The sequence below is a fragment of the Aotus nancymaae genome, unplaced genomic scaffold (assembly GCF_030222135.1).
Source record: "Aotus nancymaae isolate 86718 unplaced genomic scaffold, 86718_ANA_hifiasm-v0.15.2.pri h1tg000040l, whole genome shotgun sequence".
Classification (NCBI taxonomy): domain Eukaryota; kingdom Metazoa; phylum Chordata; class Mammalia; order Primates; family Aotidae; genus Aotus; species Aotus nancymaae.
In genome coordinates this window covers 92,838,054-92,853,676 of record NW_026988454.1, presented here as the reverse complement: position 1 = coordinate 92,853,676, position 15,623 = coordinate 92,838,054, and the positions used below count along the sequence as shown (strand labels likewise).

The following is a 15,623-nucleotide window of genomic DNA, read 5'->3' as shown; positions in this document are numbered from 1 at the left end:
CACTATGCCCAGCTAATTTTTGTATTTTTAGTAGAGACAGGGTTTCACCATGTTAGCAAGGCTGGTCTTGAACTCCTGACCTCGTGATTCGCCCGTCTCGGCCTCCCAAAGGTCTGGGATTACAGGCATGAGCCACCAAGCCCGGCCTCCAGCCTTTATAGTTTTTATAGACAAACAGAAAATGATAGTGTGTCAGATTACAGATTACAAAGATCTAATAAGGCAAATTTTGATCAAATTCATTCATCGTAGGTGGCTACCCGGCGATAAGGATTGCAGGGCCTGAAAAAGGGCAAAAGATGACCTTTATTAGGGGCTCCCAACCCAGAACCACAGGAAATTATAGCCCGCAAGAACTAGGAAAGAAAACACACAACTGGCCTTCGGCGCGTTTACTCACCAGGAAAGTAGCTCCAAACTGCCAATCAGCGGCGACGCTGGACGTAGACGTGCTACGGCGTCACATTAAAGCAAGATGGCTGCGCCCTGCAGATTCTCTCTTGTTGCCTAAGTTTTTTTTGCCCGTCCCTCCTATCAGGTTCAAAGTCAGATTTTCTCCTAGCATGTTCTCCTTCCGAGGCTGTGGCGGTCGGGTCGCGGCTTCCTTCACCAAGCAGCAGTTTCCATTGCCCCGGTTGAGCAGTGACAGCGCGGCGTCCCGGACTCCGCACTTCGACGTGATAGTCATTGGTGGAGGACATGCCGGGACTGAGGCAGCCACTGCTGCCGCTCGGTGCGGCTCTCGGACTTTGCTCCTCACGCACCGCGTGGACACGATCGGTGAGGAGCGTGGGTTCTGTGGAACTTCTGTAGGACCCAGGCTGCTTCCTTCCCGCCTCCCCGGGTCTGAAGTGGGGGACCTCTTCCCTCCCTCAAAGCTAGTGAGAATCCTACTTTCTGTGGTTTTAGATTCGATCAGTGTCTCGCAAGAATCAGGCGGGCCGGGCCAGAACTCTGGATTAGTCTATTCTCCGAACCACAGATTGTGCTGCTGCTAACAATAGTCTGTTGTGGGAGGTTGGGGGTTGGGGTCCGTGCCTTAGGAAAGGGAGAAAGTTCAAGAATACTTCCTGGTAACTTCTTAGTTCATTGCTGCGTTTGTCTTTGACTATGTTACTCTAGATAAAGGGTGAATTAACATTATTAACAATCGTTTATGGCCAGGCGCAGTGGCTTACTCCTTTAATCCCAGCACTTTCAGAGGCCAAGGCGGGTGGATCACCTGAGGTCAGGAGTTGGAGACCAGCTTGGCCAACATGGCGAGATTCTGTCTCTACTAAAAATACAGTGATTAGCCAGGTGTGGTTGGCTAACCCATAGGTGGGTGCCTATAATCCCAGCTACTCGGGAGGCTGAGGCAGGAGAATCACTTGAATCCCGGGAAGTGGAGGTTGCAGTGAGCTGAGATCGCGCCACTTCACTCCAGCCTGGGCGAAAGAGTGTAACTCCATCTCAAAAAAATAATAATAAAAAGATAAATCGTTTATTAAACGGTCCTTCTATTTTTATTTTAAAAAATATTTTTCAGAGACAGGGTCTCGCTATATTGCCCAGGCTGGGGTGCAGTGGCTATTCAGGGGCAGGATCATTGCCCATTACAGGCTCCGCCTTCTGGACCCAAGAAGTTTTCCTGCCTGGGCCTAACGAGTAGCTGGGATTGGAGATGCACAGCACCCTTCCCAGCCTGATCTTTGTGTTTCTGTTAAGATTTTGTGACGCCCTTTTGAAGAACCATGCTAATTTTTGCTTCCTATATTCCTTCTGGGTGTCGTCCCTGGATTTTGTGCTTAGTACTGAGACAGTACTTCCTTTGCTCTGATGGGTAATGGTTGTATGGCCATTCTGTAGCATCACGATAGATACTGGTGAAAACATCAACTTGTAAATTATATATGCCTCTGTCTTTCCTCCTGCCTTTTGCTTAGGAGCAAGCAGTAATTAGAATATGTACTTGTTTTGTAAAAGTTGTGAATGAATCATGTGTTTATTTTCAAAATCTTTCTTTAAAATTACCATTCAGCTCATAACTATGAAGAAATATATAGTATTAAATGCGGTTTTGTGGGTGGGGGACAGGAGGCTGTATGATATCCCAAAAGATTATATTTATACACTTCAGTATGGGTTTTTGTTTTGTTTTGTTTTTTGTTTTTTTGAGATGGAGTTTTGCTTTTGTTGTCATGCCAGAGTGCAGTGGTGGCACGATCTCTGCTCACTGCAACCTCTGCCTCCTGGGTTCAAGCAATTATCCTGCCTCAATCTCCCTAGTCCCTGGGATTACAGGTGCCACGCCCGGCTAATTGTTTGTATTTTTTTTAATAGAGATGGGGTTTCATCGTGTTGGCCAGGCTGATCTCAAACTCCTGACCTCAGGTGATCCACCCACCTGGGCCTCCCAAAGTGCTGGAGTTACAGGTGTGGGCTACCACACTCAGCCTGCTGTTTACATTTTTTTTTTTTTTTTTTTTGAGATGGAGTTTCGCTCGTTACCCAGGCTGGAGTGCAATGGCGCGATCTCGGCTCACCGCAACCTCCGCCTCCTGGGTTGAGGCAGTTTTCCTGCCTCAGCCTCCTAAGTAGCTGGGATTACAGGCATGCACCACCATGCCCAGCTAATTTTTTTGTATTAGTAGAGACGGGGTTTCACCATGTTGACCAGGATGGTCTCGATCTCTTGACCTCGTGATCCACCCGCCTCAGCCTCCCAAAGTGCTGGGATTACAGGCTTGAGCCACCGCGCCCGGCCTACATTTTTAAAAAATAAAGACCTAGTGCTCACTTTAGCAACATATATACTAAAATTGGAATGATACAGAGATTAGCATGGTCCCTGCACAAGGATGATGCACAAATTTGTGAAGTGTTCCATATTTTTAAAAAATACTAGCAAAGACCTAGGTCAGGGTTGGTTGCTAACACTTGTAATCCCAGCATTTGGGGAGCTCAGGAGTCTTCTAGTTGAAAGGAAGAAGGGGGAAAATAATCTACCACAGCTGTCATTCCTGTTTTTACAGTAGAGAGGCTGAGGTATATTAGGTAAATTGCCATGATAACAGAGCTCATAAGTGGTAGGTCTAGAAATTGAGCCAGATCTCTTTCTCTTTCTTCTTTTTTTTTTGAGACAGTCTCGCTCTGACTTCAGTCTGCCGTGCAGTGGTGCGATCTCGTCTCACTGCAACCTCCAACTCCCTGGTTCAAGGGATTCTCCTCCCTCAGCTTCCCGAGTAACTGGGACTGCAGGCACACACCACCATGCCCAGCTAATTTTTGTATTTTTAGTAGAGGCAGGGTTTCACCATGTTGGCCAGGATGGTCTTGATCTCCTGATCTCATGATCCAGCTGCCTCGGCCTCCCAAAGTGCTGGGATTACAGGCATGAGCCACTGCCCCCGGCTGAACCAGATCTCTTTCACACACACTCCTCATAATGACACACTTCATGCTGATAATCACAGTGCTATCCAGCCTCACTGTGGAGACCATTAAAATTTTTGGAGGCTTTGATGGTGGTGGCAGTGGATATGTGGATGTAGACCCAACTTGCCCATCACTTCACCTCCCATAAAAACCTTTGAGGTAACCACATGGGATTAGACTTCCAAGTAAGACTGAGTAAATGTAAGAGGAAGGTTATTTGCAAAGGTATATGCCACAACTGAAAAAAAAAAAAAAAAGAAAAGAAATAAATAAAAGAGACAAGGAAAGTATCCAATATGGTCTCCACTTTCAAGAAATTTGTAATTTCATTATATTTAATTCTGCAAAGTAAGTGCAAAAAGAAAATATCAAATGGCATTTATGGAAGACATAATTGCTTGTAAATGAACCAGTGCCAAGGGGCTTCTTTGTTTGTTTGTTTGTTTTTTTCTTTTTTGAGACGGAGTCTCTCTCTATTGCCCAGACCGTAGTGCAATGGCAGGATCTCGCAACCTCTGCCTGGTGGATTCAAGCGATTCTCCTGCCTCAGCCTCCCAAGTAGCTGGGATTACAGGCATACCCTACTATGCCTGGCTAATTTTTTTCTATTTTAGTAGAGACGAGGTTTCACCATGTTGCCCAGGCTGGTCTCAAACTCCTGATCTCAGGCAATCCTCCTGCCTCGGCCTCCCAACATGCTAGGATTACAGGCATGAACCACCATGCCCAGCCCTGGTTTTTTGTTTTTGTTTTTTTTTTTTCTTTTTCTTTTTCTTTTTTTGTGTGTCCTTATTTATGTTGAAGCACTAGGGACTTCTTATAACTGTACTTGATTTAGTAGATTCCTCTGGTGCTGTCTCAAAAAAGAACAAGTAAATAAATAAAATAAATTGTACTTGATTTAGGAAGGTTTCATCGGGTAAGGATTATACATTTGAAAGGAAAAAGAAACCTAGTGAAACTAAAAATATGCATCAAGGAAGAGATTCAAAAGGAAATTCAGGCCGGGCAAGGTGGCTTACACCTGTAATCCCAGCACTTTGGAAGGCCAAGGTGGGCAGGTTATCTGTGGTCAGGAGTTTGAGACCAGCCTGATCAACATGGTGAAACCCATCTCTCAAAAATACAAAATTAGCCAGGTGTGGTGGCAGGCACCTGTAATCCCAGCTATCAGGAGGCTGAGATAGGAGAATTGCTTGAACCTGGGAGGCAGAGGTTGAGTGAGCCGAGATTGCACCATTGCACTGGGTAACAGTGAGACTTCACTTCAAAAAACACAAAAGAAAATTCAGGCAGTGGTTTGTCTTCCAGGTTGCCCTGGACACTTTTGCATCCCATTGGGACTTCGGAATTTTCTTTGTAACATATCTTTCATGTTTTTTTTTGAGTGTGTGTATGTGTGTGTGTGTGTGCAACAGCTATTTACTCACCTGGGTGCAGGTGGGCTGAGGCCTAAAAGAGCGTTAACCTTGTGTGTGTGTGTGTGTGTGTGTGTGCAACAGCTATTTACTCACCTGGGTGCAGGTGGGCTGAGGCCGAAAAGGGCGTTAACCTTGTATGTGTGTGTGTGTGCAACAGCTATTTACTCACCTGGCTGCAGGTGGGCTGAGTCCGAAAAGGGCGTCACCCTTTGTGTGTGTGTGTGTGTGTGTGTGTGTGTGCGCGCGCACAACATAGCTGTTTATTCACCTGGGTGCAGGTGATCATTCATGTTTTCTATTTTTTATCATATGAGAAGACTATAGTCACCTGTACAAATATTTCCTTATTAAATACTCACTATGTGCCCGGTGCTTATATATTTATTTTGTTTATGTCTATTCTCTTTAGGTCAAATGTCATGCAATCCTTCCTTTGGTGGCATTGGAAAGGGGCATTTAATGAGGGAAGTAGATGCCTTGGATGGCCTGTGTTCTCGCATCTGTGACCAGTCTGGTGTACATTACAAAGTGTTAAATCGGTGTAAGGGACCAGCTGTGTGGGGTCTGAGAGCTCAGATTGATAGGAAACTCTATAAACAGAACATGCAGGTAAGAATAGGGCATGAGCACAGGAAAGATTGTAGTGATTGTTTAATTACCATGTTTCAACTGGCATTTTCTTTTGATAGAAAGAAATCTTGAGTACACCACTGCTTACTGTTCAGGAGGGAGCTGTAGAAGATCTTATTCTTACAGAACCAGAGCCTGAACACACTGGGAAATGCCGTGTCAGTGGTGTTGTTTTGGGTATGTATTGGTTATAGATGATATGTGATAACAGCATATCAAATTCCATGTGAGAAATTTATTTTAGAGCAAAGTATGGAGATATTTTGCTTATTCAAGGAAATTGTTGCATTTTCTCTTCCTGGATGAGGAAAACTATATAAATAAATACAATTTCTCTTTTTCATCTTGGCATTTATGATGCTCAGTCAAATTCTGGGCTCATCAATACCGGGTTCCATCTTAGTGTAGAACTTTATAATCTGCACATTAATGTCTCCCTCTTTCCCCATCTTTCTATTGTAATTTCTATTTTTTTCTGGTTCTGACTTCAAATTTTTAAAAATTTATATTTTAACACCTTATGTATATTTTTATGTAAAAGAGTTATATATTTAGTTTTTTTTAATCAAAGTAACTCACGCATATAATTTTTTAAAAAAATTTAAAGAATCTGGGCATGATGGCTCATGCCTGTAATCCTAGCACTTTGGGAGGTCAAGGCAGGTGGATTGCTTGAGCCCAGGAGTTTGGGACCAGCCTTGGCGAGAGGTCGAAATCCCATGTCTACAAAAAAAAAATACAAAAATTATCCAACCATGGTAGCAGGTGCCTGTCGTCTCAGGTACTCAAGAAGCTGAAGTGGGAGGTCAAGACTTCAGTGAACTGAGACTATGCCACTGCACTCTAGCCTGGGCAACAGAACAAGAGCCTGTGTCAAAAATACATAAATAAATAAATGAAATTTAGAAATTTATGTGGAAAAACAACCATCTCCTTCCCTGGAGACAGCCACTTCAACATTTTTTTTTTTTTTTAAGACAGAGTCTTGCTCTGTCTCCCAGGCTGGAGTGCAGCGGCATGATCTTGGCTCACTGCAACCTCCACCTCCCAGGTTCAACTGATTCTCCTGTCTCAGCCTCCTAAGTAGCTAGGGCTACAGGTGCATGCCACCACACCAGGCTAATTTTTTGTATTTTTATTAGAGACATGGTTTCACTATATTGGCCAGGCTGGTCTCGATATCATGACCTCGATCTGCCCGCCTCGGCCTCCCAAAGTGTTGGGATTACAGGCATGAGCCACCATGCATGGCCCACTTCAACTTTTTCAGTTATCACTTACTGTATATACTTCCATATTTCTAAATAACAGGCTTATATTTTTACTTCCTAATTTATAGTTCTAGACATTATCTATTAACCGTTTTCGAGACAGAGTCTCAGTTGGCCAGGCTGGAATGCAGTGGCACAATCTTGGCTCACTTCAACCTCCTCCTCCCAAGTTCAAGCGATTCTCCTGCCTCAGCCTCTTGAGTAGCTGGGATTACAGGCATCTGCCACCACACCCAGCTAATTGTTTGTATTTTTAGCAGAGACAGGGTTTCACCACGTTGGTCAGGTTAGTCATGAACTCCTGACCTCAAGTGATCCACCCACCTCAGCCTCCCAAAGTGCTGGGATTATAGCCATCAGCCACTGCGCCTGGCCTATTTATTAACTTATTATTATGGTAATTTTCTTTAATATCCAACTTCCCTTTTCTCTCTCCTTCTGATATAATTATACCATAATTTTTGATTGATAGTATTTACATTATTGACTAAGTATTGTGTACTGCATAGAAGTGTATTATATTTGTCCCTTTCATACATTTTATTTTGCCTTGAGTTAATAATTATTTTGGCCAGGCGCAGTGGCTCATGCCTATAATACTAGCACTTTGGGACGCTGAGGCATGCGGATCATGAAGTCAGGAGATTGAGACCATCCTGGCCAACATGGTGAAACCTCCTCTCTACTAAAAATACAGAAATTAGCTGGGCGTGGTCATGTGGTGCCTGTAGTCCCAGCTACTTGGAAGGCTGAGGCAGGGGAATCACTCCAGGAGTTGGAGGTTGTAGTGAGCTGAGATTGTGCCACTGCACTCCAGCCTGGCGACAGAGCAAGACTCTATCTCAAAATAAAAATAAAAATGACTTTATCTATTTATTTTTGATATCACCCAGGCTGGAGCACAGTGGTACGATCTTGGCTCACTGCAACCTCCATCTTCTGGGTTTAAACAATTCTCCTGCCTCAGCCTCCCGAGCAACTGGGATTACAGGCACCTGCTACCATGCCCAACTAATTTTTTTGTTTTTAGTGGAGACAGAGTCTCACCATGTTGGCCAGTCTGGTCTCGAACTCCTGACCCCAAGTGATCTGCCCACCTCTGCCTCCCACAGTGCTGGGATTATAGGCGTGAGCCACCACACCCAGCCTTCTCCAATTTTTTTGTGGTAAAATATATGTACTACAAAATATACCATTTTAACCATTTTTAAGTGTACATTTCAGTGCTATTAAGTATATTCACAGTGTTGTGCATCCATACCACCAACTGTCTCCCGAACTTTTTCATCATCCAAAATTAAAATTCTGTACCCATTAAACAAAAAGTCCCCATTACCTGAAGAATATACCTCCATTTTACTGTAAGGTAGATCTATCTGGGGACAAAACCTTAATGTGTAGATTTCAGCTGTTTATTTCATTTTCTGGCCTAAGTTTAATTCCAAATTCCTCCTCAGTTCTTATTCTCAGTTCTCCAATTTCTGCAATTTCTGAGACTTTGCAGGGCAAATTAGTTCACTCTCATTGATATCTTCTCTTCAGATAGCAATACTTAAGTTATAGTTATCTCCCCTCTGCTAGGTGAGTTTCCATTCTTCCAACCACTTTCTGTCTTTCAAAAATATGTTGAAATTTCTTATCTTTTGACTAGTTCTTTTCCATTACTTGTCCTTTTGGTTTTATACTGTTTTTATTCCCTTATTTAATTTTCTTTGAGTTTTAGAAGGGAGAAGTTTAAATGTGAGGTTGTATACCATATTTATCCTGAAGTCTAAATTAATTTTTTCAATTAATTGAGACTTTTTAGTGTTAATATGATTTTAGGTATATGTGAATTGGTGATAACACATTGTATTCTCTCTCCTAGATTGCTTAGATTCTTGAGATTGATAACATATAGCCTTCTTACTCATTTAAAATTCTTAGTCTGGGATAGGGGAAATGAGAGATATTGCTCAGAGGTTACACATTTTCCGCTGTAAGTTGAATAAGTTCTAGCGATCTAATGTACAGTATAGTAACTGTAGTTAATAATATTGTACTACATACTTGAAATTTGTTAAGGGAGTAGATCTAAGTATTCTCACCACACAAAACATGTAACTATGTGAGGTGATGGTTATGTTAGTTTGATTATGGGTATCATCACAGAAGATATACTTGTATCAAAACACTATGATGCTTACTTTAAGTATATTTAGTATTTTTTTTAATGTCTGTTATACGTCAATAATGCTTGAAAGAAACAAAAAAAAATTAGAAAAGATTCTCAAGTTTCTAAAGACTGATAGTTTTCCTGTAGTTCTAATGTAAAATAGTCACATTCTATTTTGATCCATGGTAACGATTTAAAAATGACTTTATTCCTTTTTTCTGTTATTTAGTGGATGGAAGCACAGTATATTCAGAGAGTGTGATTCTGACTACCGGGACATTTCTGAGAGGCATGATTGTAATTGGATTGGAGATGCATCCAGCAGGACGTTTAGGGGATCAGCCTTCTATAGGGTTGGCTCAGACGCTGGAGAAGTTAGGGTTTGTGGTGGGAAGATTGAAGACTGGGACTCCACCCCGAATTGCAAAAGAATCCATTAATTTCAGTATTCTAAACAAGCAGACACCGGACAATCCATCCTTACCATTCAGCTTTATGAATGAGACAGTATGGATTAAGGTAAGATATGTTATGAAAACCTGGCTCACAGCTGATGTTGGCTAGTCACAGCAGGAAGTACTGTAACTTTTTTTTTTTGGCAGCTGTTCACTTTATAGCACTCTTGCTTATAGTGCAAAGAAGTGTTCTTTTTTTTCTTGTCCTTTTTTTTTTTTTTTTTTTGAAATAGGATCTCACCTTGTCACCTAGGCTGAAGTGCAGTGGTGCAATTATGGGTCACTACAGCCTTGGCCTTCTGTCATAAGTGATCCTCCCACCTCAGTACCCTCGAGTAGCTGAGACCACAGGCATGAGCCACTGTGCCTGGCTAATTTTTAAATTTTTTGGAGAAATAGGGTCTCACTGTGTTGCCCAGGCTGGTCTCGAACTCATGGACTCAAAAGGATCCACTCCCCTTGACCTCCCAAAGTGCTAGGATTACAGGTGTAAACCATCACACCCAGCCAAACAAGTAATTTTTTTTTTTTTTGAGACAGAGTCTCGCTCTGTCGCTCAGGATGGAGTAAAATGCCATGATCTCTGCTCACTGCAACCTCCACCTCCCCGGTTCAAGCGATTCTTCTTGAGCAGTTGGGACTATAGGCATGCAGCACCACGCCCAGCTAACTTCTGTATTTTTAGTAGAGATGGGGTTTCACCATATTGGCCAGGCTGGTCTTGAACTCCTGACCTAGTGATCTGTCCGCCTCAGCCTCCCAAACTGCTAGGATTACAAGCATGAGCCACCACGCCCAGCCCAAAGAATTAACCTTTAAAAGGGAATGGCTAACTTGGCTAATTGGGTATTTCCCCATAAATCATAAATTTCTTTTTTTTTTTTTGAGACAGAGTCTCGCTCTGTTGCCGGACTGGAGTGCAGTGGCTTGATCTTGGCTCACTGCAACCTCCGCCTCCTGGGTTTCAGCGATTCTCCTGCCTCAGCCTCCCGAATAGCTAGGATTACAAGTGTGTGCCACCACGCCTGGCTAATATTTATATTTTTAGTAGAGACATGGTTTCACCATGTTGGTCACAGTGGTCTCGATCTCTTGATCTTGTGATTCGCCCGCCTTGGCCTCCCAAAATGCTGGGATTATAGGTGTGAGCCACCATGCCCAGACTTTTGTTTTTTGGTTTTTTTTTTTTTTGAGACAGAGTCTCACTCTGTCCCCCAGGTTGGAGTGCAGTGGTGCAATTTTGGCTCACTACAACCTCTGCCACCTGGGTTCAAGCAGTTCTCCCACTTCAGCCTCCCAAGTAGCTGGGATTACAGGCATCCGCTGTTGTGCCCAGCTAATTTTTGTATCTTTATAGAGACCAGGTTTCACCATGTTGGCCAGGCTGGTTTTGAACTCCTGACTTCAGGTTATTTGCCCCATTTGGCTTCCCAAATTGCTAGTACTGGGATTATATAGACATAAGCCACTACACCCAGCCTTTTTTTTTTTTTTTTTTTTTTTGGAGACAGTTTCACTCTTGTTGCCCAGGCTGGAGTGCAAAGGCTCAGTCTCGGCTCACTGTAACCTCTGCCTCCTGGGTTCAAGTGATTCTCCTGCGTCAACCTCCTAAGTAGCTGGGATTATAGGCGCCTGCCACCACACTGGCTAATTTTTGTATTTTTAGTAGAGATGGGGTTTTGCGGGCGTGGTGGCTCACGCCTGTAATCCTAGCACTTTGGGAGGCCGAGGTGGGTGGATCACCTGAGGTCAGGAGTTCAAAACCAGCCTGACCATCATGGTGAAACCCCATCTTTATTAAAAAAAAAAAAAAAAAAAGACGGGGTTTTGCCATGTTGGCCAGGCTAGTCTTAAACTCCTGATCTCAGGTGATCTGCCTGCCTTAGCCTCCCAAAGTGCTAGCATTACAGGTGTGAACCACCACACCTGGCAAATCATAAATTTCATTACTTTTATAACTTTACATATTTTGTAAATTAAGCTTTTATTTTTTAAAATGTATTCATTCACTATTATTTTTAATAGAGACAGGGTCTCACCATATTGCACAGGCTGGTATCAAACTCCTGGGCTCAAGCCATTGCTTACCTCGGCCTTTCAAAATGTTGAGATTACAGGCGTGAGCCTCCACACTCAATCAAATTAAGCTTTTTTTTGTTTTGTTTTTGAGGTGGAAATTAGCTCTAGTTGCACAGCTGTAGTGCAATGGCGTGATCTTGGCTCACTGCAACCTCTGCCTCCTGTGTTCAAGCAATTCTCCTGCCTCAGCCTCCTGAGTAGCTGGGATTATAGGTGCCCATCACCACGCCCTGCTAATATGTTTTTGTATTTTTAGTAGAGATGGGGTTTCACGATGTTGGTCAGGGTGGTCTCAAACTGTTGACCTCAGGTGATCCACCTGCCTCGGCCTCCCAAAGTGCTAGTATTACAGGCATGAGCCACCATGCCTGGCCAAGAAATTTTTTAAACACTAAAAAGAGACCGGGTGCAGTGGCTCACGCCTGTAATCCCAGTACTTTGGGAGGCTAAGGCAGGTGGATCGCTTGAGGTCAAGATCTCAAGACCAGTCTGGCCAATATGGTGAAACCCCACCTCTATTGAAAATACAAAAATTGGCCAGGTGCGGTGACTCAAGCCTATAATCCCAGCACCTTGGTAGGCCGAAGCGGGTGGATCACGAGGTCAAGAGATCGAGACCATCCTGGTCAACAAGGTGAAACCCCGTCTCTATTAAAAAAAAAAAAATACAAAAATTAGCTGGGCATGGTGGTGTGCGCCTGTAGTCCCAGCTACTTGGGAGGTTGAGGCAGGAGAATTGCTTGAACCCAGGAGGCGGAGGTTGCGGTGAGCTGAGATCGCACCATTGCACTCCAGCCTGGGTAACAAGAGTGAAACTCTATCTCAAAAAAAAAAAATACATGGTGGCAAGCTCCTATATTCCCAGTTACTCGGGAAGCTGAGACAGGAGAATTGCTTGAACCTGGGATGAGGAGGTTGCAGTGAGCTGAGATTGTGCTACTGCACTCCAGCCTGGGCAACAGAGTGAGACTCTGTCTCAAAAATAAATAAATAAATAAATAAAACAAGATTTAGAGGTTTGCTTAAATTTAACTTCATCTTTCGAGATGTTTATTTTTGGCAAGAATACTTCATAAGTAATACTAGGCATTATGCACAAGTTTAGTGTCTGTTGAAGTAAGTACATATCATGTGGAATTTATATGGATAAGAAAGAAACTAGCACAGAAGCAAATCAGTATTGTATCTGTTTACTGTCTTTTAGCCAGAAGATCAGCTGCCATGTTACTTGACTCACACCAGCCCTAGAGTGGATGAGATTGTCCTTAAGAACCTTCACCTTAATAGTCATGTTAAGGAAACAATAAGAGGACCCCGGTAAGGACAAAATATCCGTGCTCAATTACTTTAAGGAATGATGTCAATCCTCTTTTGTTCATTTCAAATTTGTTTCAATGTTCTATTCTAGTTACTGTCCCTCCATTGAGTCAAAAGTTTTACGTTTTCCAAACCGTCAACATCAAGTTTGGTTGGAACCTGAAGGAATGGATTCTGACCTTATCTACCCACAGGGGTTATCTATGACACTACCAGCTGAGTTACAAGAGAAAATGATCACGTGCATCAGAGGCTTGGAGAAAGCTAAAGTGATTCAGCCAGGTAAAGAGGATCACAGCTACCTTTCAGTGTAAACTCAGCATTGATTTAATGGTCAGTAAGGAGGCCTTAGCTACAGTCATTGTTGCTTAGAGTCTCAGAAGATGAAGCCCAACACCTATACATTTTAAATATTCTGTTTTTAAAGAGCATTTAAGGGTAATGTTTGCTTCTCTACCTTGAGCAAACCCAACTCTGTGTTTACTTATTTAATGCCTTTATTCTTTGGTCAGGCTATGGTGTTCAGTATGATTACTTAGATCCCCGTCAGATCACTCCTTCTCTGGAGACTCATTTAGTTCAACGGCTCTTCTTTGCTGGACAGATCAATGGCACCACTGGTTATGAGGAAGCTGCAGCTCAAGTAAGAAGTTGTTAAGATGTTACTGTAAACTGAAAGGGACTATTTAACTGGTATTTCTCCTTTTAATGTATGTTCTGTTAACTATATAGATTTTAGATACAACTCATACTAATAGAAGACAATATCAATTTTGGGGTATTTGGAGATGGCTTTTGTAGATAATAGGATTTTTTTTCTTTCTTTTTTTCTTTTTTTTAGACACAGTGTCACTCTGTCACCAGGCTAGAGTGCAGTGGTGTATCTTCCAGGTTCAAGTGATCTACCTGTCTCAGCCTCCCAAGTAGCTGGGACTCCAGGCATGCGCCACCACGCTCAGCTAGTTTTTGTATTTTTAGTGGAGATGGGGTTTCACTGTGTTGGCCAGGCTGGTCTCAAACTTCTGACCTCAGGTGATCCACCTGCCTTGGCTTCCCAAAGTGCTGGGATTACAGGTGTGAACCACTGTGACTGGCTAATAATAGGATTATCAAAACACTTATGGCTTTATTTCACTTTTCTGAGCTCCTGTGATATCATATTTTGATTAGATTTATTGTATTGCTTCTGAAGTTTAAATTTTATTTTAATATACTTTATTTGAAATTATTATTATTCCTTGTAAGTCAGAAATTATTTTATTTTTTATTGTTTATTTCTTTTGAGATAGGATTTCATTCTTGTTGCCCCAGCTGGAGTGTAATGGCATGATCTAGGCTCACCACAACCTCCACCTCCTGGGTTCAAGCAATTCTCCTGCCTCAACCTTCCCGAGTAGCTGGGATTACAGGCATGTGCCACCATGCCCAGCTTATTTTGTATTTTCAGTAGAGACGATGTTTCTCCATGTTGGTCAGGCTGGTCTCGAACTCCTGACCTCAGTGATCCACCCTTCTCGGCCTCCCAAAGTGCTGGAATTACAGGTGTGAGCCACTGTGCCCAGCCTGTTTTATTTTTATTTGTAAGGGGGCAAAGGCTAGAGAAGTTTCACAGGTGGGTTTTAAAAGAGGATTAACTGGCCAGGCATGGTGGCTCACACCTGTAATCCCAGCACTCTGGGAGGCTGAGGAGAGAGGATTGCTTGAGCCAGGAGTTCGACACCAACCTGAGCAATGTAGTGAGACCCCATTTCTACAAAAAAAAAAAAAAAAAAGTAAAAAGTAACCAGATGTGGTGGTATGTGCCTATAGTTCCAGCTACTTGGGAGAATGAATTGGGAGGACTGCTTAAACTCAGGAAGCCAAGGCTGCAGTGAGCCAAGATTATGCCACTACACTCCAGCTTTGGTGACAGAGGAAGAACCTGTCTCCAGAAAAAAAAAAAGATTAGTCCCCTGGAAGATTAGATAGGTATCTCTGAAAACAATGAATCATAGCCTGCTAAAGTGATATATTACCCATATTCTGTATCTGAATATGGATCACATTTTCTATCTCTATTATATCCCTTAGGTACAATACTTGCTTTCTTCCTGTGCCATGCCATTGTTTCCAGGTAGTGTTATGAATAGGATAGTCCTTTGTTTAGTTCATAATGGCCTTTTAAACATTTCAGTGCTCTTGTAGGGTGTGATAGCTGGAATCAACGCCAGTCTTCGGGTCAATCGCAAGCCTCCCTTTGTGGTTAGCCGAACAGAAGGTTATATAGGAGTTTTGATTGATGACCTCACCACTCTGGGCACCAGTGAACCATACCGCATGTTTACCAGCCGAGTAGAGTTCCGTTTGTCACTGCGCCCCGATAATGCTGACAGCCGGCTCACACTGCGAGGTATCTCTTCCCTGAGTCCTGCAATCCAGCCAGTCATGGTGGCTCACACCGATAATCTGAGCACTTTGGGAGACCAAGGCAAGAGGATCACTTGAGGCCAGGAGTTCAAGACTAGCCAGGACAATATAGTGAGACCCTGTCTGTACCAAAACATTTGTTTTAAAAACCACACTTCTCATTATATTCTCTTTCTCCCTTCCCTAGGATATAAAGAAGCTGGCTGTGTGTCCCAACAGCGATATGAAAGAGCTCATTGGATGAAGTCTTCTTTAGAAGAAGGCATTTCTGTGTTGAAATCTATTGAGTTTTCAAGCTCTAAGTGGAAAAACTTAATCCCAGAGGCTTCTATAAGTACTAGTAGAAGTCTGCCTGTCAGGTATACATTTTTAATACAGACCTTTCTCACTTTTTATAGAAAAATAAGATCATTTCAGAAACATTACCTATATATATGCTCCTACCCACATTTTAAATGAATGTAGCTTGTTT

The 15,623-nt window shown here is 42.8% G+C and overlaps 1 protein-coding gene and 1 non-coding gene across 2 annotated transcripts in view; both read left to right on the top strand.

Annotated features, from left to right (window-relative positions):
* The first annotated feature begins 447 nt into the window (after positions 1-447).
* Positions 448-15,623, top strand: part of MTO1 (mitochondrial tRNA translation optimization 1) — a 32,917-nt gene continuing 17,741 nt past the window's right edge. Inside the window, exons 1-9 of the mRNA XM_021670301.2 lie at positions 448-780; positions 5,248-5,447; positions 5,528-5,645; positions 9,124-9,413; positions 12,633-12,745; positions 12,837-13,027; positions 13,258-13,388; positions 14,930-15,134; positions 15,339-15,510. Coding sequence (XP_021525976.2) covers positions 564-780; positions 5,248-5,447; positions 5,528-5,645; positions 9,124-9,413; positions 12,633-12,745; positions 12,837-13,027; positions 13,258-13,388; positions 14,930-15,134; positions 15,339-15,510 — 1,637 coding nt within the window. The 5' untranslated portion in view covers positions 448-563. The remainder of the gene's footprint in view (positions 781-5,247; positions 5,448-5,527; positions 5,646-9,123; positions 9,414-12,632; positions 12,746-12,836; positions 13,028-13,257; positions 13,389-14,929; positions 15,135-15,338; positions 15,511-15,623) is intronic.
* Positions 2,772-2,875, top strand: LOC135268505 (U6 spliceosomal RNA). Its single transcript, XR_010336819.1, has one exon. It is a non-coding gene; the product is annotated as a U6 spliceosomal RNA (small nuclear RNA).